The sequence below is a fragment of the Artibeus jamaicensis genome, unplaced genomic scaffold, assembly GCF_021234435.1.
Source record: "Artibeus jamaicensis isolate MK-2021 breed Jamaican fruit bat unplaced genomic scaffold, CSHL_Jam_final contig_426, whole genome shotgun sequence".
Taxonomy (NCBI): domain Eukaryota; kingdom Metazoa; phylum Chordata; class Mammalia; order Chiroptera; family Phyllostomidae; genus Artibeus; species Artibeus jamaicensis.
In genome coordinates this window covers 2,985,701-3,007,711 of record NW_026521826.1, presented here as the reverse complement: position 1 = coordinate 3,007,711, position 22,011 = coordinate 2,985,701, and the positions used below count along the sequence as shown (strand labels likewise).

Below are 22,011 nucleotides of genomic sequence, written 5' to 3'. Positions count from 1 at the left end.
CTCAGCAGTCTGGGTGACAGATGGCAGGGGCCAGTTAGTTAGCAAGGATGGGAAAGAGGGGCCAGCTCTGAAACATACGTTGTGGAATTAAAATCAGCAGAACTTGGTGATGGGGTTACAGTGTAAGGAGTAAAAGAACAATGTTCCAGCTTTGTTTTACTTATCAGGTGCCCCAGCTCAGCAGGGCCCCTAAGCTCTCACTGGCCAGGAAAGGAGCACCGGGCATCTCAATGCGAAATTAGGCCTGGGGCCATTTATAGCATCTTCCTTTAACCTGCAAAGGGATTTAGTGTCAGTAAATAGTGACTCACTCACCTAGTCATAAGGTTACTCCTGTGGTAGAATAATTCTCTTTGTTGTTGAATGGATAATCTAATTCTAAGTGCTACCCTAGAAAAATGATACCCCAGTGGGAAATTTCTATAACTTCTGCTCAATAGTTCTGGGAACATGAAACTATTGCAAAAAAATTAAATCTGTTTTTTTAAAATGAACTCAGTCTAGTGCCGTTGAACTGGAGGACTATTCATGATATACTATCATGTGAATAAAGCAAACAGCAAAACTAGAAAAATAATACCCTGGTGATCTGTAATTATTACCTAGTTATTATTAACATTTTTTCACATCCTGTCACACTGAAAGAAGTAACTAAATAATCGCTTTCAAAGTACAGAACATAAACTCGGCTTCCTGTTTTATGAAAAAACCAAGGGGTAGACTTGAGGACAGTGATTTCAATGGAACTTGTTTTTTCTGTGTTTACCCAGGAATCCTTTAGCTTCTTCCAGATCTCAGCTGCTTTTGCCATCCCAGCAAACAGTGAAGATGGGGCAGAAATCTTGTAACCCCAATTGTTAGTAAATGTTGCATTACCATAAAATTGCATAAGTCATCTACGCAGCCCTACAAAGCCCCCTTCTCACCGCCCTGTGGTAGAGGACTTCTGTGTGAATGTTAACGAGAACTGAGTTCATTGATGCCATAACTTTGCACACGGCCTGGGGACAGGGAAGACCGGGTTAAATAAGAAAAGGAGTGTGGGGTAGTACGTCCTGCAAATCTGCATTAACGCGGCAGTGACAAGATCGGAGGGAATTGACTACATAGGGTCTGTGATGTCATATCCTTGATTTTCACGATGCTGGTTTTATCACTCTTTTGGCATTAGGTTTCTTCTATGGTATAGAGCAACCAAGTTTGGTTTCAGTATCACTTTTGTTTTTCTCTGCAAGGTTTCAAGGCATTTATTTGGCACAGACGTGTAGTCCCTAGGTCTAGGGATCTTTAGCTCTTCTTTATGGCTATCTAGTCCAGAAATGTATTAAGTCAGCATGTGAAAAAATGGGTAGGAAGATGATTGACTACCTGAAATTCACGGTATTGAAAAGGTTGCTTCAGTGTCATAAGGTGGCCGGCAAGTTACCAAGGTGGAGGTTCTTGAAGCAAAGGAAATCCTTTTCAGTGTGGTTGCCCCAGTTGTGGAAGAGCTTTGGATAGCAAGCGCTTCAGAAAACGACGTTTGTTGGAACAGGATGCATTTCTGGCTGTTCCAGGACATAGTCCTTTCATTGACGTCTGTTGTGATGCTGGAGTCTGGGCCCCTGTATCTCTTCTGGGTTATTACAGAGGCCTCTTAACTGGAAGCTTAGTCTTCAGTCTCGTCTCTGCCCCAGTTTGTCCTTCATCTAGAGCCAGATGTTTCTGTGATGTAAGTTTAATGTCCACTCCCCTGTTTAAAACCCCCATGCCTCCCCATTGCCCTCGGGGTAGAGAACAATCCTTTTAGATCGCTTCTAAAGCCACAGGGATCTGGCCCCTGCTGACCTTTCTGGCCTTGTCTCCCACGGAGCCCCAGGCCCCTCGTACTCTTCATCCAGCCCTCAGAACCTGTTCTGTTTTTTAGGAAGCACACATGGCTTTTTCCTGCCTCCGAGCCTTTGCACATGCTGTTCCACCAGTGCCCCCTTCATGCCTGCACCAGATGTCCCCCAGGCTTGGCACGTGCCCGTGTACTCCTTTTCTTCACCACTAGTGTAGTCATTTGCACAAGTACTCTGAATTCTAGGCACAGAGTAGCAGCTCAGTAAACATCTCTTGCACGAATTGAACATGCTCCATTCAGTTTTAATATTTTAACATTAATTTGGATCTGTCCATTTTCCACATTCAGTTTGTTTTCTTGCCAATATTATTGACTCAGCCTCATTTATCTTTTCAAATATGTACTTTTTTTTTCCTTCTGACCTTCTCTCCTCCCACTCTATGGGTTCTCCCTTTCTGTGACCTTTTGGACCACGTTTGGGTTGTCTTCATGATTACCAGCGGGCGATCCTGGGTTCGTCATATCAGTGTTCACCGGGACCTTTGCAGACTATGGCTGCACGTCTTTGAGCCTGCAGGATCTTTCTGCAGCAGCTTGAGTCTGTTCAGGCTGTGTTTGCAGGCAATGCTGGGACGGATAAAAGAGTATTGTGTTTGCTATACAATGTGTTAAAGGGATGGAATTTTTAGCTCAATTATTCGTTGGTGGGAGCAGGGAGGAGTGAAAATACAGTTTGTGAGGGCCAGTGGTTCTGAACAAAATAGGAAATCATGCAAAATAAAATGGGATCTCTAAGAAGGAGATTTTTCCCTTGTTAAAATTAATTGTATTTTGAGTGTAGACCTCAATTTTCTTATCATATTGCACTCGCCACCTCCTGTAGCTTCGACAGCAGAATCACTGCTCAAGGGGCCCAATTTGTTTTGTGTTGCTTTCTCCCCTGCAGAGGTCACCCTGAAGGTCCACGTCAGTGATGCCAGCACCCATCAGCCAGTCCCGGATGCGCGCATCGACATTTTCACCAACCAGGTCTCCATCGCCTCTGGCACCTCAGGGACAGATGGTGTCGTCTTCATCAAGTTCCGGTATAAGCTGGGCAGTCAGCTGATCGTCACCGCCACGAAACACGCCTATGTGCCAAACTCTGCCCCATGGAAGCCAATCCGATTACCTGGTAAGATGCTCTTAACCTTTCTCCAAGACAGAGTTCGTGGTCAGGCTAGTGACGGTCAGACACAGAAAGGATTTTGAAAGTGGAAGTCAGACAGTCAGGAAAATATTTGCCTGGTCTCTGCTTTACCTTGGGGGACCTCTTTACGGGAAGAAAGGCGGGGTTGGTCGTGAAGGTGGGGGCTCCACCTCACTATACGAACCGTGGCGTTGACGCCTTAGTGTGTCTGCTCACTTCCGCGGCGTCCTGTTCTGCACCTCACTGATTATAACTAGCCCGATGCATGGGGCAGTGCCCTGGTGTGGAGCTTCCTCGCGCAGGCTCCCTGGCCCTCGGAGCAAAGCTGGCCAAAGAGGAGGGGAGTCTTGGTGAGGTGGCCTTTCTCTCCCCTTCTTACCTGCTAAGGGAAAACACTTCTGTGTGTTTCCCCTCTCTCAGTGCTCTGCTGCATTTTGCACACTTCTCATCCCCAAACATGGGCTTCTTTCTGTACATGTCAGGCTATTCTCAGGTTCTCAGATACTACTGGGTGTCCTATAATTGAACTCAATTCTGACACTGTCAACCTGGAGACAGTGTCAGAACCCACAGGTTAAGGGATCAGCCCCATGTGACTGCCCCCTCACCCCCCACACACCGATTCAGATGCCAGTGGAAAGTCCAGGTCCATGCCCGTGCTTCTTACTGACCGGCTGTGTGTGAGACGGAGGTTCCCACACCTCCTCCCTGGGGGATGACTAACTTGCTGGAATGGCCCACAGAACTCAGAGAAACAGTTTACTTACTAGATTACTGTTTATTATAAAGGCTATTAGAGAAACAGGAAGCTTGAAAAGATGCATCAGGCAAGGCATGTGGGAAGGAGCACAAGACTTTCAGGTTCTCCAGGTGTGCACCCCTCCCAACACCTCCACATGCGCACCAGCCCAGAAGCCCTCCAAACCTGTCCTTTTTTGGGTTTTTGTGGAGGCTTCAGTACATAGACATGATTGATTAAGTCTTTGGCTGTGGGTGATGGAGTCAACCTCCAGGCCCTCTCCCCTCTCCTGAAAGTTCCCTCTTATGTGTGGTTGGTTCCTGGCAACCAGCTCCCATCCTTAGGTTATCCCTAGATAACCTAAGTGGGCTTTCCAAAGACCACTACAGTATATAATATTATGTTATGTCGTATTACATTATAGCATAAACTCCAGCATGGTTGAAAGGGGCTTATTATGAATAACAAAAGACACCTCTATGGCTCTCATCACTTAGGAAATGCTAAGGGGTTTAGAAGCTCTGTACTCAGAACGGAGTCCAAGACCAAATACATATTCCTTGTTTTAAGTCACAGTGTCACTTTACTATTCACCACTTCAAAGTGGTCGTCTGCCACAGGGAGCAGGAATGGTACCTGACACAGATTCAGCTTGGGGTGGGGTAGGTGGGGAGCAGCCCCTAGGTCTCTTCTGTCCCCTCACTTAAGGCTCCATCTGGTGCACAGACCACATCCTGTGTTCACACCATTAGATGAGCAATAAGGATGGGCTGATGGCTGGCAGGATAATGGAAGGAGCGTGGGTCTGGGACACCAGATGACCTGGGTTCTGACTCCCAGCCTGTCCTTGAGTCTCTGTACAATGGAGCTAATACCACCTCATGGAGTTGTTCTGATTAAAAAGTATTGAACATATGCAAGCTAGCTTACAATGCCTAAGACACAGTAGGTGCTCTATAAATATGTGGCACCCAGTACAGTGCCTGGTAAAGTACCCACGTTAATGCTCGTCTCTGTGCCACAGAACACTGGACACACTCCATCCAGGTCCCTGCTGCCCCTGGGGATGCGTGGGAGCTAAGTGTGGGGTGTATGTGTGTGTGTGTGTGTGTGTGTGTGTGTGTGTGCGCGTGCACCTGGGAGGACTGTTAACCAGCCTAGGTGAGTGAATGAGGGCTTCCGAGAGGGCGTGAGAGGGGACCTGAGTCTTGAGAATGAATAGTTATTAGCACCAGGAGGTGTTTGTAAAAACATGCAGATGTCAGGACTCAACCATTCATTTGGGGAGGCTGACCCAGGAGTTTGCATTTTAACAAACAACCCCTCTTCTCCTATGGATGAAAGTTTTCACTAGAGGTTGAAACCACGGTTTTGAGAGCTATGGAAGGTCACATAGACATTGCTGAAGAGACCATTTAGGGTAATTTTAGAAAAATAGGGATAAATTTGAGAAATATTGAGCAGTCAAAATCCAGAAAGCCCCAAGAAATCACAAACAGGGATGCCTGGCATGAGAGCTAAAACAGGAAGGCAGCGTGGTGTCGCCTGGCTTGGCCTGACCTGGGAATGTGCTCGTCAGAGACGCAGGTCTGTAACTGCTCTCCACGTGCATGGGTGAAGCTCCACGAGTATTGATTTGGAGATTGCAGATACGTCTTAGCGAGGGGGCTCATTCACAGGTAATGAGGATCAACTGTAATTTATTCATTTTGATGTTGTTTAACATGATCATTTGAGGAAAAGCAGCCATTCTCCTAGTGTACATTTTCTTAAATTAGTCAAATAATGGGGACAGTGTAGTTTACGTGGAAAAGTTTTGGACTAGGCATGAAGATTCCTAGGCTCTCCCGTGCCTGCCCCAGCCGGCCCTGCACCTGTGGGCCCATCATGGCTCTCTGAGCCCACGTTTCTCATTTCTAACCTACATTAATAAGACTGAATTTCAAGGGTCCTCCTGTGTCTCTGGTTATTTTTTCGCTGGTTGCCTTGTCAACATAAGAAAGATTCTTTTGACTAGACTCTCAGAAAATGTGGCCAAAATTTAGACTGGTCTATTGTGAAAAGCAGAGTAGATTATTTATTTTTTTCATGCATAATTTTGGAGGCCAACACTAGCACTTCTGGTATTCCAGATAATTGGACAAGGAAGAGAAAAGTTGGGAGCCTCTTCTAAAATGTAGGGGTGGATGAACAGGTTAAATTATCAGCTGTCGTTACCTGAAAGATAAATTATAAGTAAGGATATGAAATAATGACAATAATAATAAGGCAAATAATATAATAGTTAATAAATAAAAGAATAAACTTTCACATACTCACAACTGTAAACCTTCTTTTGCCCACCCTGCATGTTAAAAACTTGAAACTAAAGAAAACAAATGCTTTCTTTACTACATTTGCACACATGGTTTTGTTTGAGTAAGCATGCTTATGAGATTTTGGAATGAATTTCTTTTTTCATCCTTGACTAGTTCCTGGAAGATACATATATTTTTCTCTTTCAAGGAAGGAGGTATGGATTCAAGGTGGGTCAGCTTGGCAAACAGGTAAAACAAATTTAGCTATATAAAATGTAATCCATCAAGTAAGGACTGTAATTCCACATCTTAATTATTTTCATCTCCATAGTGATTGCCCCTGGACCTTTTGCAGTGGTCCAGGACTATTGCAGCAGCGGCTGGCTCGCTCAGTCTGCCTCTTCAAACCACTCTCTATTTTGCTAAGCATTTGTGTCATTTTATATATAGATAGATAGATATGTATATATATATTTGTGTGTGTATGTATGTGTATACACACATATACATACATACATATACAAAGTCTGTCCAGAAAAAGACCAGCTATTGTTAATATAACAAGAACAGTGTGCTTGTCGTTGATGTAACCTGGCAGCCAAGGAGAGTGGACTGGAATGCACATGTGTGAAAAATGACAACTTCGCTGTACTAGTCAGTGGGGCAGTAGACTCTGTTGAGTGAGCATGTGTACTGTGTGGCTGTCACATTCAAAATGACAGAGTAGAGCAACGAATCTGCATAGAATTTTGCATTCAACTTGACATTCGTCCATGGAAACTATTCTGATGATTCAGAAGGCCGCAGCTATGGGCAACTGGCGATTGGCAGCTTCATTAGGACTACACATTGGTTCATGCATTGTGTCTGGTGCAGTTTTTTGGCAAAACATCATCACCCAGGTGTCTCAGCACCCTCTACAGCCCAGATTTGGCAGAAGTCACCCTGTGACTTCTGGCTTTTCCCAAAACAAAAATCACCCTTGAAAGGGAAGATTTTTCAAACTGTTGATGAGATTCAGGAAAATACAATGGGGTAGCTGATGGCAATTACAACAAAGGGTTTTGCAAAGTGTTTTGAACAGTGAAAGAGACTCTGGGAGAACTATGTGAGGTCTACAGGTGCCTACTTGGGAGGGGACTGAGGCATCATTGTCTATGTACAATGTTTCTTGTATCTTATGTCTTCTTCAGTAAATGTCTCTATTTTTCATAGTACACGGCTGGATACTTTCTGGACAGACGTCCTGTGCATATCATTTTGCCATGTATAATGTGCACCCACATTTTTGGCCCAAATTTTCGGGAAAGAAATATTTTGTTTTAATTTTTAATTCAATTTTTATTTAGTTATATTTAGAAATTAAATCTATTATATTTCAGGGTCTTATTCTGCCTATGAATATCATTATTGCTTTCTGGAGTTACACTTTTAATGCATAAGCATAAACAAAAGAATTGAAAATACTTATATAAATACAGAATTAGTAATACACATGTATAATGCACATCCTTATTTTTCCCTCAAAAATTCGGGTAGAAAAGTCACATTATACATGGCAAAATACGGGTATATGTATACACTCACACGCGCGTGCGTGTGTGTGTATATATATATAAAGTTACACATCTGCTTAAAGTCTTTTGTGTCCTCGGGATAACGTTTAGATGAAGTTTAGACTAAACACAACACACAGACCCCCCTGCCCTAGCTGCTTCTCCCCTACATACGTCACAGTCCAGTCATCCTGAGCAATTTGCTATTCTCTGCAGGAATCTGACATTATACTCTCTTTGCGTTTGCCTGCACTGTTATTCCTCTACCATTGTTCTCTTGGAAAGTGTGTCTTCCATTCTCAAGTGCCCAGTGTGGCATCAGATGTTCCCGACTCTCCCAGGTAGGGTCAGATGTCCCTTCCTCTCTGCCTATCGGAGAACACACCTCTCCTTGGCATGACAAGAACCTCCAGCTGCTAGTCAGCATCTCCCCTGTGATGGTTAAAATACCATCTACCAGCAGACCTGAGCATCTCTGCCACCTCCCTCCCACTGGGGCACTCGGTCCATTGGAGGTTCACGGTCCCCTCCCTCCTGCTTCAGAAAGCCTCTTCTGGTGCCTTTGCCACTACACCACACACTTATGACAAGAAATTGGCTTTTTTCTCCTATACAAAATAAGGTTTGAGAAACAGTTTGCTAGAACAGATGCTTCGTGTATGGAAGTACCAAATGTTTATGTTAGAAATGTTTTTTAAACACCTTGTGATGGTCACACATCTGAGATGAGCACAGGTGGTTTCAGAGCTCAGAGTTCCCCACCTGCTCCCCTACCAGCACAGAGACCTTGAACCCTCTCATGGAGCAGGGCAGTGTCCAGGCACCTGCACTTGGAGACGTAGGGAGTGCAACACCTGCCTGAGCTTTGAGGTGAGTAGTTTCCTACAGGCAGAACAATTGGGCCCTTTCTCTCTGGCCATTAGGCATTGCCCCACCAGGTGAAGGGGTCATTGTTAACGAAGGTTAAGTTTACCTTCGAAGTGGTTTTGCAAGATTTGTCTCAGTTAGGGTTCCTCCCATCAGTTCCAGCTCTCAGGCATTACCTGCTCTCCCTCCCCCCTCCCCCCTCCCCCAGCCTGGTGTGGATTATTCTCCCAACGTTGAACCCCTGAGGTGGATTCTTTTTTTCTCTCTTAATACTTGTATTTATTTTGTAATTAGAACATAATTCATATACCATAAAATTCACCATTCTGAAGTGTGCAGTTCACAAGGTTATGTAACAATCACCACTGTCTGATCCCAGAATATTTTCTTTACCCTCAAAAGTACCCACACCCATTTGTATCAGCTTATTCCTTCTTACTCCCTCCAGCCCCTGGCAACCACTCATCTTTCTGTCACTATGGATATTGCAGGTAAATGGAATCCTGTAATACATGGCCTTTTGTATCTGGCATCATTCATTTAACATAATGTTTTCAAGGTCCATTCATGTCGCAGCCTGAATCAGCACATTATTCCTGTTTATGGGTGAACAATATTCCATTGTGTGGATAGACCACACTTTGTTTTCCTTTTCATTGGTTGATGGATATCGGGTTGTTTCCACCCTTTGGCTATTATGACTAATGTTGCTGTGGACATTTATGCACAGCTTTTTCTGGGAACATATATTCTCAGCTCTCTTGAGTATATGCCCAGGAGAAGAATTGCTGGCTCACGTGAAAACTGTGTTTAACATTTGGAGGAACTGCTAGGTGTCTTCGGTAGCACCACGATGCCTTCTTAGCTTTCTCCTGGCACTTTCCACGTAGCCCCCTCCTAATGAAGAGCCCTGGGAGGCAGTTTGCCTACAGCTCTGATTTATTCCACACATGGACCACTGGGCCTTGTACATAGTGGCAACTAAGTACGATGCTTCTGTAGAGGGGTTATCTCCAAGGCCAGCTGACTGGTTCCCTTTTGCATAACTAAGAGCCAGTAGTGCTAAGTCACTGATATTCTTAGCATTTAATATTTCTGGTTCCTAGTATTTTCCCAGAAAGTCACTTTATTGTTCCAGGCCTAATGTTTGTCCTCTTTTAACGTAGACACTTGAACTTTGAATATGAGTTCTTGAAGCATGGCAGTTGAGAATAGACTCCAGACTTCAAATCCCGTATTTGAAGGGCCCCAGTATTTACTACCTGCATGATCTTGGACAAGTTAATCCCTTATATATAAACCTGTTTCCTTACTTGTCAAATGGGTATGTTAATAATGCCTGTTGCACAGAGTTATTTTGAGACTTCAATAAATCACCAAAATTAAAACACTTAGAATAATGTCTGGCAAGTTAGGAAGGATTCAATAATGTTAGTGATTATTATTCCATGATATATTTATTTGTTTTCTCTAAAATTCACATTTTACTCAGAAACTTATAGGTTTTGTGAATCTTTTAGTTAGAAGTCCAGGGATACTTAATTTTTTAAATAGCACAAGTATTGGAAACCTATTTGAAAAAATAATGACAGAAAACTTCCTAAACTTGGTGAAGGACATAGACCTGTAAGTCCAAGAAGCACAGAGTTCCAAACAAGGGGAACCCAAAGAGGCCCACTCCAAGACACATCATAATTAAAATGCTAGAGGTTAAATACAAAGAATCTTAAAAGCAACAAGAGAAAAGCAGTTAGCTACAAGGAAGCTCCCGTAAGACTGTCAACTGATTAAAAAAAAAAAACCTTGCAGGCCAGAAGGTACTGGAAAGAAGTATTCAAAATCATGAAAGGCAAGGACCTACAACCTGCATTACTCTACCTAACAAAGCCATCATTTAGAATCAACATATAAAGAGCTTCCCACACAAAAAAAAGTTAAAGGAATTCATCACCACCAAATCAGTGTTATATGAAATCTTAAGCCTTAACATTTCCTAAACTTTTTGGAACCAGGGACTGGTTTCATGGAAGGCAATTTTTCCATGGATGGGGTAGGAGGTGGGTGGGCGGGGGGCATGGTTTCAGGATGATTCAAGTGCATGACATTCAAGCCCACCTCCTGCTGTGAGGCCCAGTTCCTAATAGGCACAGACCAGCACCAGTCCCAGTCCACAGCCCAGTCTACATGGAGACCCCTGCATCAAAGGGTCTTCTTTAAGCCCTGGGTGGTGTGGCTCAGTGGACTGAGTGCTGGCCTGTAAACTGAAAGGTCACCGGTTAGATTCCCAGTCAGAGCACATGCCTGGGTTGCAGGCCAGGTCCCTGGTAGGGGGTGCGTTTGAGAGGCAACCACACAGTGATGTTTCGTTCCCTCTCTTTCTCCCTCCCTTCCCCTCTCTCTAAAAAAAAGTAAATAAATTAAATCTTTAAAGAAATAAATAAAAAGATCCTACTTTAAGAAGATTAACAATATGAATAAAATGGCAATAAATACATATCTATCAACAGTTGAATCTAAAAAAACAAAATAAACAAACAAGCAGAACAGACACAGAATCCTAGATACAGAAAACATTTTGATGGTTGCCAGGCGGGAGGAGAGTGGGGGCTCGGTGAAAAAGGTGAGGGGATTAGGAGGTACTAACTGGTAGTTACAGAATAGCCATGGGGATGTAAAGTACAACAGAGGGAATAGAGTAGCCAAAGAACATGTATGCATGACCTGTGGACACGAACCAGTGTGGGGATTTCCTGAGGGCATTGTGGGGGCTGTGTGGAAGGGGCCAAAGCGGAAAAATTGGGACAACTAGTGCTGTTGTAATAGCATTAACAATAAAGTATCATTTAAAATAAATAAATAAAATAAAACAGCATGAGTTCTGTCATCTTGTAAGTTCCCAGAATATTTTTTTACCACCAGATACACAATAACCTTAGCACATGGTTTTGAAGTCTTTCTTAATGTTAATATCTAATGTTATATATATGAGTACTCTACCTGTTTATAGTGTGTATATTGTAACTTTTTATAAGTTCCTATGTGAAGAGGTTGGGATGCTTCACTAAAAACTTTTAACAAATAAAACAATGGCTGACGGCTGTAGGATAAACCCTATCACGTGAGGGATGGCAGCACCCCCGGGACAAGGCGAAAGTCTCTCTGGAAGGGAAAGCTGTTTCCCTGTCTCCCTTCTGACACCAAACGAATGGGTGTTTTCCTCAAACCAGTCAGTTCTCCAACTCTCTGGACCCCGACTGCGTGTCCTACCAGCAGTCACTTCAGTTCTGACGTTAACCACCCAGAGTTAGTGCGGACCTCACAGGCTAAGGGCTCAGTCCCACAAGACCCTCCCCCATTTCAGACTTACGTCCCAGGTTGCCTCTCGTACTTCTGACTGACCATCCAAAATCAAGGCTTTCCATGAGCCCCCCTCAGGTTCAATAATTTGCTACATGGCTCGTAGGACTCAGGGAAACATTTAACATATGTTTGCCAGTTCATTATAAAGTGCATTGTAAAGAATACAGGTGGACAGCCAGGAGAGGCACATGGGGTGAGATCTGGAAGGGTTCTGAGCACAGGAGCCCCTGTCCCTGTGCAGTTGGGGTGCTTCTCCATCCTGGCACACATGTATATTCGTCAGCCCGGAAGTGCTGCAGATCCCCTACTTTGGGGATTTTCCTGGAGACTACATCACATAGGGATGACCTGACATTAACTCAGTCTCCAGCCCTTTCCTTCTCCCAGAGGATGGGGGTGGGGCTGCAGATGCCAAGGTTCTAATCATGGCTTGATCTTCCTGGTGACCAGCCCCAATCCAGGAGCCACCCAGAGTCCCCTCACTAAAAGCAAAGACACCCCTGACACCCCCATCACTTGGGAAATTACATGGAATTTAGGAGCTCTGTGTCAGGAACCAGGGCAGAGACTAAATATGTCTTTATGTCACAATTTGCTTATATCTATTTCTGTGTCTGCAGTGTTTTCTTCCCTGAGCCTCGGTCTGCTTCCGGAACGGTCCGCCACTCTAATGGTTTATGAAGATGTTGTCCAGATAGTCTCAGGATTCCAAGGTATGTTGACTATGTGAAAAGAGAAGCGACAGACACTTTAGGGCCAACTACTAAAATCTTTAGAGGAACGGCTGATTGTCAGATAGTGATGGCAGTGAACTTATCCAACGCTGGAACACAGTGCATTTGAATTTTGGTCAAACTCTCCGTGGGCTGTTAAACTGTGCATTGGTTGTGATCTCGTTTTGTAGGCACAGCTGTTAAATACTGAGAGGAAAGAAGGGGCCCCACCACTCTGCCCATGCCACACCTCTCTTTCTCCAAAGGAGAGAATGTCCACCTCCGAGGTCAGAGCCAGGACCCGGCCTGTGCCTCCCTGACCAGTAGACAGGGTCATTCTTAAAAGGACTGTCTGCACTCCAGTGTACGGTTTGTTTGCAAAATGAAATGGTTCTAGAGATCTGTTGCACAACAATGTAAATACGCTTAACACCACTGAACTGTACACTGAAAAATGGTTAGGATGGTACATTTAATGTTGTAGGTTTTTACCACAATAAAATGTACCAGCCCCCACCGCCAAAATGGAAAAATGTTCGTGAGCATTCAAGTGTGGCTCTTCGTCCTCTGTTGTCCCCTAGTTTAATCCATGTCATGTGCAGCGATGTGTGTGACTATGCCTCCCCCCTTCTAACCTCTTTTGAGGGGACACAGAGAGCTTGAGGGACTCTCCCTTTGGTTGATGTTGGGTTACAATTGAGAATAAAGCTTGTGTCAAATGAGTTTCTGTGCTGAGATCATTTTCCACCTAAGTCATGGGCCTCAAAATGCTATTTCCTGGATTTTAATGCTTCACCACATTAGTTTTTATTTACTTTACTTGTGTGTTCTGATGCCATTTACACTACTAATTCTTTACCTAACCACATTCGTGTGCCGTTTGTGAGTGCACTGAACTCATTTGTTCTTTTTTCATTAAGTAGCTGAGGTGAGCGTGTAGCTGCTGCTCTTAGAAGATGGGTTGGAAGAGAAAATGAGTGGACATGTCCAGCAGACTTGTAACTCGAGGTGGGGAGAGAACACAGTGAAAGCCACGAGGCACCATCTTTCTCTCCCCGAGAGAGCAGACCTAGGCCCTCGACTCCCATTCTCATTACAACCACACTGTAGCCTGAGCTCGTCCACCTTGGTCCCTCCAACTTTTCTTTGATTAGCTCTGCTATTATTGTTTCACAACTAAAAAATAATGGTTTTCCTTTTTTCCTAGTTTTATTACTATATAATTAACATATAACCTTGTATTAGTTTTAGGTATACAACATAATGATTTTATATATATACACACACACACTTATATATATATATTATTGCCATACTATGTCTAGTGAACACCTATCACCACACATAGTTACTAGTTTTTTTTTCTCACGATGAGAACTTTCAAGATCTACTCTCTTAGCAACACTCAGATGTACAACACAGTGTTGTGAACTGTAGGCGCCAGGCTGCGCGTCACGTCCCCAGGGCTGACTTATTTTATAACTGGAAGCCTGTGCCTTTTGACCCCCTTCATCCATTTCGCCCACCCATCACCCCTCCCCCCGCCTCTGGCCGTCACCAGTCTGTTCTCTGTGTCTGTAAGTTTGTTTGTTTTTGAGATTCCACATATAAGTGATGCCACACAATATTTGTCTTTCTCTGACTTACTGTATTTAACATAATACCTTCAAGGTCCATCCATGTTGTCACAGGTAGCAGTATTTTTTCTCTTTGTAGCTGAATAGTTCTCCATCGTCTATACGCACCACATTTTCTTTATCCACTCACCCACTGACGGACACTCAAGTTGCTTCCATGCATTGGGGATGATAAATAATGCTGCGGTGAACATGGGGGTGGACCATAGTTTTTACTAACACTGGAAACTGTAGTCTTTCGCTAGCCCAGTTGAAATGATAGCAAGAGACTAACCGCTGTAACTAATGTCTCGAATGCAGACAAGCTATGCTCACATTTACTTCAGGGCGTAAGAGGGCTTTTTCTGTGCTTTTCCCTGGAGATGGGAGTCAATTGGTGCCTTGCTCTCCATCCTCAGCTGCCTGGGGGCTTGTACCCCCACCCCCCACAGTGGGGCCAGGGGCTGGAGTCCAACCAGGAGAGAAAAGCTGGAGCCATCAGCACTTCTTCCTCTTTCTTTTAATGTGCTAAGAACCTAAAAGTGAGAATCTCAGCTGAAATGTCCTGCGGTGCAACAGGTCTGCAGCCCGGCCAGGCCACCCACAGCCCAAGTGAGAAAGGAATAGAAAGTATGAGTGAGGAAAGGAAGCCAGGTGGTGGCAGGGGCGAGAGAAGCGGACTGGGGATCGGTGGCGTCCTGTCAGAGCGGCAGCATTCCTCTGAAACCCGCAGACTCCCGCCTTGTCACCCCAGAGTGGCCCTGAGCTGGCCCAGAACCAGGTGCCGCTGTGCCTTCCATCCCTTCTTGTTCTTACCTGTAACTGGAAGCAGGGATTGAACCCTCCAGCTGGGGGTTCTCAATCTTATCATGCTACCTCCCTTTCCGCCATATATGGGAGTATGCCTTACCTCCCCAAATAGAACTTTTAAGCCTGAAGTGCAAGGAGTATGTCATCTTCATCTTAGGGCCTACAGGGCCAGCCTGGTCAAGTGCACACCTGAGCTGACTTACCAGGCCCTTTACAAGCCTCGTCCTCTGCCCCTGGGCCCCCGCAGCCTGCACTTGGCTCCCACAGAGTCCTCAGCCTTCCTGACACACAAACCTTCCTCCAGGTGCGCAGTCACTTCCATCTGCCTCCGCACAGTCTTGCATACAAGTAGCACCTACAGAACTTCTTTTCTCTGGGACAGTTGGTGGCTCTCTCTTGAAGTTTCTCCTGTACTTTTTTAAAGCACAGGTCTCTTGTTTTAGTGTTGAAAACACTGTGAGAACTAAGCTTTTTCCATGGCTATCTTCTTTGCTCTTGAGTTCCAGACGTCAGAGCCTGTGTTTTTTCCCTTCCACAGCCTGAGCCCGTTGCAGGGGGACCCTCGTTCATGTTTTTGGGTGGGTGTGAGGGTGCTCCCAGTGTCTTGTACAGTGGTTTTCAGTTGAGGGCACTTTTGTCGCCAGGGACGTTGGACAATGTCTGGTGATGTCCTAACTTGGGAGCCGCTACCGGCATTAAGTGGGTATAGGCCACTCATGCTGTTGGACACACTGAAATGTGCGGGATGGCCCCTGTTCCCCCAAAAAGAGCCACCTGGTCCGAAACATTAATGGTGCCGAGACTGAGGAGCCCTGACCCAGTGGGAACTGAGGTGGACCATTATTAGTACACAGTGAGTTGCTCAGTATAGCTCAGCTGTACATTCAGTGCTGTAAACTTTGTTGGGTACCAGCTATACACAGGATGCAGTGTGATGGGTTGCACAGAGTACCTGTGATGAGGGAGCTTCCATCTAACAGGGGAGAAGAGATGGGAAACCCGTTGCTTATCCTGCACCTGTTATATACCAAGAGGTGTACCGTTAGGTGTCCCGCATATGTGTACTGATCTAGCACCCTAACAACCGTGTCGTGAGACAGATGTGATTTATGCCCATTTTAAGGATAAAGAACCTGAAGGCCAAAGTCACTGAACTAGAAGGTGGCAGAGGAAAGATTGAAAAATACAGCTAAGTGATTCCACCGCCCGTGTTCTCCTCCAATGGCGCCTCTGATCAGGGAGATGTGCAGATATAAGCATAATACAGGACAGGGAAAGATCAGTGCTGTGGGAAAGATGGAAATAGAATTTTGACCTTGGGGTGGGATCAGGAAAGGCTACACAGAAGAGGCAACATGGACGAATGTTGATTTGCAAGTAGAGGATGGGAAGAAGCTTTGGCCATGGAGCAGAGTGTGGATGCCCAGGAGCAGAGAGCTGGGCAGGCCCACTTGGCAGCGGCTGGGAGCAGCCTGGCAGGGACAGACCATCTCTTCTGGTGTCGGCCTGGTGTTCCGGGAGGGGTACGGAGGTTAGAATGGAAAGAATTCATTCTGCCCCCTACACACAGAATGACCTTGGGCAAGTCACTTATCCTCTTTGAGCCTCGATTTTCTCACCTACAGAGGCAAGAGTTCCTTCTTCACATGACTGTAGTGAATATTAAATAAAATAATGTGTATGTAGAAACTTCTTGAATTCTTAAAATGCTGAATTTATGGGCAGATGGAGTAGTAGTTTAGGTCTTAGTTGGTCTCTCATGGTTGCTGCCATTGTTCATTGGTAAGTGATATGGGTCCGTTGAAGATTTCTTGGCAGGGAAAAGATGTAATCAGAGTGGAATTTTAGAAAAGTCAGTATGTGAGCAGATGAAAAGGGATAAGTCTGAAGCAAGGGGCCAGTTAAGAGACTTTTGCAATAGTTAAAGCCAGGGGTAATGTGGGGTCGTGGGGGGTAGAGGCAGAGGGGGAGGAAAAGATGATGCTAGAAAGGTTAACCAAGGAAGATCGGCCAGTCCTGGCCCCTGAGCCAATGTGCAGGATAGTAGGAAGGGCAAATGATGGTGCCAACCTGGAATCACACGTGAGGGTGGGGAAAATGGGCTATTGTTCAGGGGGCAAGGCAGAGGAGGATTTTAGAGTGCTTGATGGGCTTCCGGGTTGCAGTGTCTAGAAGGCAGAGGAAATGCAGACACGGAGCATGGCAGAGAGTCTCAGGCCAGAGGGGAAGGTGACAGCCCAGTGTGTGGCAGTGGAGGGGAGTCGGTAGGCATAGAGCCCAAGAACAGCAGCGGCATCGACAGCAGGGGCTGTTCCATCGGAGGGAGGAGGAGGAGGGAGAGAAAAGTACTCGCAGAAGGAAGAGTGGGCTGACTCTGGAGAGACCAGAGTTCAGGGCCATGAATGCCGAGGAGGAGGGTTGCTGGGCGGGGGCGGTGAACAGTGTTGACCATTGTGAAGAGGTCGGCGAGGAGGCCAGCTGGGAAATGGCCATAGGGTTAGCAGATTGCACAGTGGTCAGTTGACCTCGCCCAGGGCAGAGAGTGTTGGGGGTAGAAGCCACGTCACTGGGGGGCGGGTGGAAGGAGAGAAGACACCTGCTTATGGAAACAACAGTTAAAGTCATGTTTTATTGTTATTTTTGTAGATGAGGATGCAATGGGTATAATTGTTGGTTGGGGAGAAAAAGTCCATAAGAAGATTGCTCATGAAGGCAAAAATAGTTGGTTCAGCCAAGTCTTACAATAAAACAAGCAAGAGTTTGGGTACTTGGGTTGACCTTGGAAGAAAGCAGGGACAGAGAGAAGAGGGAAGGAAGATTTTAAGGTGCTGAGAGAGGACAGGGTGCCCCAGTGTTTTCATTAGAGGGGGTCCGAGCATTTTGAGGATGGCGGTTGAGAAGAACAGAGGAAGGCCGAGACAGATGCAGCGGGGAGTGGGCGGGAGGCATCCGGAGAAGACGGACAGACTGTCCCGTCCACTCTCCTTCTCCCTTCCTGAAAGGTGGGGAATTTAGCCACTCCAATACGAAGATGAACTTGAGGACATTATGCTCCCCGAACCCCCACACACCACTTCAAATTTTATTTACACCATGGCTCAGAATAGCCTCAACCCATACACCCCTCAGGTGTTTTCTTGGTCATTTCCCCAGGCAGGGGGGCCTTGCCGGAGCTCTATGGTGGCGCACGTGCTTGGTGCCTCAGCAGACAGTGCCCAGGCCTTGCTGGCCACAGCATGTGTCAAACCAGCAGAGCCAGCCACGTGCCCCTGTAGCAAACCTGCCCCAGCATGGCCCCTCTGTGCCCCCACCCCCAGCCACAGCAGACAGACCCAGATGTCTGGCCGTGGTCCAACTTCTCCTGAACAAAAGGGAATGGAGACAGCAGGGTGAGAGAAGGGATGGGGTCGGGAGTGGAGAGATACATCTCCCACTAAAAAGCATAACACATTAGAGAACAAGAGCAGGTAGAAGACAGACAGACAGGCACAGAACTGGGACAAGATCCCAGGGGCCCCTGGGAGCTGGAGAGCAGCCTTGGTTGTGGTTTCCGGGTCCCAGGCCAACCCCCTAAGGCTGGGCTGGGGTGCTTCCCTTGGGTGCAGTGTGACTCCCTTCCCCTTGTCCTGGTCTAGTCCCCTTACCCCCTGGTGTAATCAGGGGGACGTCACAAGGAGCTCGACCTGCCCGTCTCACAGGGGCTATTCCTAGGCCCCAAAGGGGGCATGTGTCCCCCCTGTTTGGGGTAACCCGTGGGACTAACCCTCACAAGGACAAGTGCCCTCTTTGCCCTGTCACACTTTAGACCTGTCACTATTTATCTTAGTTGGTCCTTTGTCCCCCCACTGTGTGAAACCCAGGCATCAGCAACATCTTTAAGCTGACAAACAGTGGAGAAAGGGAAAGTAAGTCTCAAAGTTCACTCTCACTGAAAAAATATATCAGGAGCAATGACTGCTGCTCTATAGTTGGGGGTGAGGAGGGGAAAAACAAGGGTTGGCTTTGACTTTCTGTCTCCAAGGGCAGCAGGGAGGAGGACCAAAGAGGCCACAGTACATGTGGGGAGTGGAGGGAAGGGACTGTGAGACGCAAACAGCTCCTAGCCTGGGAAGCCTGTGACATTCAAACAGTGACAGCAGGAAGGCTGAGGAAAGAAGACCAGACCAAGAAGAGATACAAGTTACAAGATGTACAAATAAACATATTACCTGACATATGGCTGCTAGTACATGACGAAAGGTCTGTTTCAGGGGTAAAGATAGGGCACTGATGTTCTGAGCAGGGCTGGTGCGTGTGCCCCCTTAGTTTCAGTGGTGACCAGAGTTGCACAGGACTGTCATGGCTTTGGGCCCCCAGCTGCCATGGGCCCTGATGTTGGGCCAGTTTTATGGAGTGGAGAAGCAGTCCTTTGAGAAATCTAATCAGTGGTTTTTAGGAGTTTGAGGAGTACCATGACCACCTCAGTCATCCATGGTCAAGGCAGCCCACCCCACACATCAGTGTAGGCGGTCAGTCCTGTGGGCTCCCACGGTCTCACCTGTGGGAAGAGACATGGGCTAGTTGCCCCTTTGAGCTGTAAAACTCCCTTGTTCTAGAACACTTCTAGGTAGGTGTATCCCCTTGAAAATTTCCGGTCTGCAGTTAAAATGAATCCTCAAGCATAAAGATGACCAACTCTGAGTGGGGCTTTGGGTCAGACCACCATGGGTTGGGGAGAGTGTGACCCCCACCAGCCACGCGGTCCAACTCCACCTGGGGTGGCATGAATGACGACCAGGGTGTCAGGACCGACTCTTGCCTTTGAGCAACCAATTTATTCGGGAGGAATATGTACTTTTGTAAGTAAATGCTGTGATTCCCATTTCTATTAATTTTTGTCTAAATGATGTTTTTGCTGGGTTTACGCAAAATGACTTGGCACCTTTTCATCACGTGACTGTCACCACAGCATTAGGTAAAACAGGTTCAGGTGTTACAATCAAAACAACATCGAGAGCAAAGCCAAACTGCAGATGATGTCACAGGGTAATGACAGGCGCTTGTCATCTCCACCGTCCTTCTGCACAGAATTGGGCCTGGGGAAGGAGCATCGCTTCACATTATTAAAAGAGCCTCGTCGTAAAATCTGCACCGTAATCTGTCACCAATAGGATGCGCCCCACCAGAGGAGCCTGGGTGCCAAACGGCGGCTGCCACAGAAGGACAAGCGCTCGTTCCTGTCGGGCCCTTTTTTGCATTTCTTGTCCGGCTGCAGATTTAATTCCCTGGCTCTGCTTCAGTTGGGTCTGGGAGTTTGACCAGATCTTCAGAGAGAGAGGGATGTGTTTGCACCCCCATCGAAGGGTATCTCTTGCCTCATTTGTGTAAAGACGTTGTCATCTGCTTCTTTCCCAGGATGTTGCCCTGACCACGGGCAAATGCCGTGCAGTGCAAAGACCGCTCACAAGTAGTACTTGGAAAGCTTTTTGTTAAAAACCTAAATAACATCCTGTGTTGAAACGAATGTGACAATGGGCTATTATTTCTATCCCCATAATAGCGTGTTGTCACATCTCAGTGTCCTGCGTGAAGGGGGGATGGGAGGCAAGGAGGGGAGGGCCGGGGGCAGGGGAAGCCCTGCTGAGACCTTAAAGAAACACTTCCTCCTTTGGCATTTTCTGAAAACAGAAACTGCTCCTTGGGGATGTAACTCAAAGGCTAATTTCTGCAGGTGCCCGGCCGCAGCCACGCGTTCATTTCCAGCGGAGGTCACTGCGGCTGCCCGAGAACACCAGCTACAGCGACCTGACCGCCTTCCTCACTGCCGCCAGCTCCCCCTCCGAGGTGGACAGTTTTCCATACTTGCGAGGATTAGATGGAAACGGAACAGGTAATTTGAGTCTCTTCTTTTTTCAGCCAGGCTTCGCATGGCTTTGCATGTGGCTTGAAGTGTTTGCACTGAATGGGAGAATTGAAGTCGAGAGGGGGAAGGGAGCTCTTTCTCCAAGTTCAAGTACGTTGAAACTGTTACTTAAGGAATTTACTCTGCATCACTGCTGAGTTTTACTGACTGTCTCCTTGAGCCTTCTGCTGGTACCAACTGCCTTAAGCACTTTCTCTGAGCTCTCCTTTGGTAAACTGACTATATTTAATTCAGAGTAGTTTTTTTTAATTAAAATTGTAATTCATTTTAAGTATAAGGTCAGAGTTAGTGGTTTTCTGCCCCTCTGTCCTCAGCCTCTCTCCCCCTGACCCTGGGACTGGGTGTTTGGTGGCGCAGCCTGCCTTGCTGACCTTTGCAGAGGTGCACAGCCTCAGCCACCCACCACCCACCTGTCGGTCACAGCCGGGAGGGAAGGTGGCACTGGGGCTGATCCAAGGTGAGCAAACCAGTGTTCTCCACCCCAAAAATATCAGAGAAAGTAAAAGCCACCAGCCAGTGAATTTGTAATAAATTCTTATCAGTAAAGACTGCAGACCTGTGCCTTCCGCCTCTGTCCACGGCCAGCAGCACAGTTCATCAGGCCCTGGAGCTGCCGTGGCCCCCGCCCTTCTGGCGATGGCAGTGTGCTGCGTCCAAAGTGCTGAATCATCTTCTTATCTCCCCTCTTCTTTTCCCGGACACTTGAGTCCAGGCACAGGGTAAACTCGAAAACCAGAGGCTGTTCTGGGTTTAATCCTGGTGGGTGAGTAAGTAACTGCACTTCCCAGGGACACTTTCATTGAATATCTCTTCGGAATGATTACGTAACTGATCGCTCTGAAAAAGCTTCTGAACCTGCAACATCTGATCTGTTTTGCAGAACATCAGTTAGTTACTGGTTATAGATCGAGATGACCTGGTGATTTGTCATTTGCTTTTCTTCCCTCCGCGGTACTTGTTTTCAGAAATGTTTCTTCTTCCTTTAACTTTTATGTGATCGTGATGCAATTAATAGTCAGTAATCGGACAGGTGCATGGTAGTCATCTTAAGTAAACATTATGGGGGGAAGGTGTTAATATTTACTTTAAATGCACAGCCCTAGGAGAAAACTCGTGTTTCGAACATGATAAAGTGTA

General features: G+C 46.3%; 1 protein-coding gene across 3 annotated transcripts in view; it reads left to right on the top strand.

Moving 5' to 3' along the window:
- FAM171A1 (family with sequence similarity 171 member A1) overlaps positions 1 to 22,011 on the top strand; it is a 128,945-nt gene that overhangs the window by 73,277 nt on the left and 33,657 nt on the right. For all 3 annotated transcript variants that reach the window (XM_053665817.1, XM_037141294.2, XM_053665816.1), the window contains exons 2-4: positions 2,772 to 2,999; positions 12,454 to 12,546; positions 20,683 to 20,841. In XM_053665817.1, coding sequence (XP_053521792.1) covers positions 2,772 to 2,999; positions 12,454 to 12,546; positions 20,683 to 20,841 — 480 coding nt within the window. The remainder of the gene's footprint in view (positions 1 to 2,771; positions 3,000 to 12,453; positions 12,547 to 20,682; positions 20,842 to 22,011) is intronic.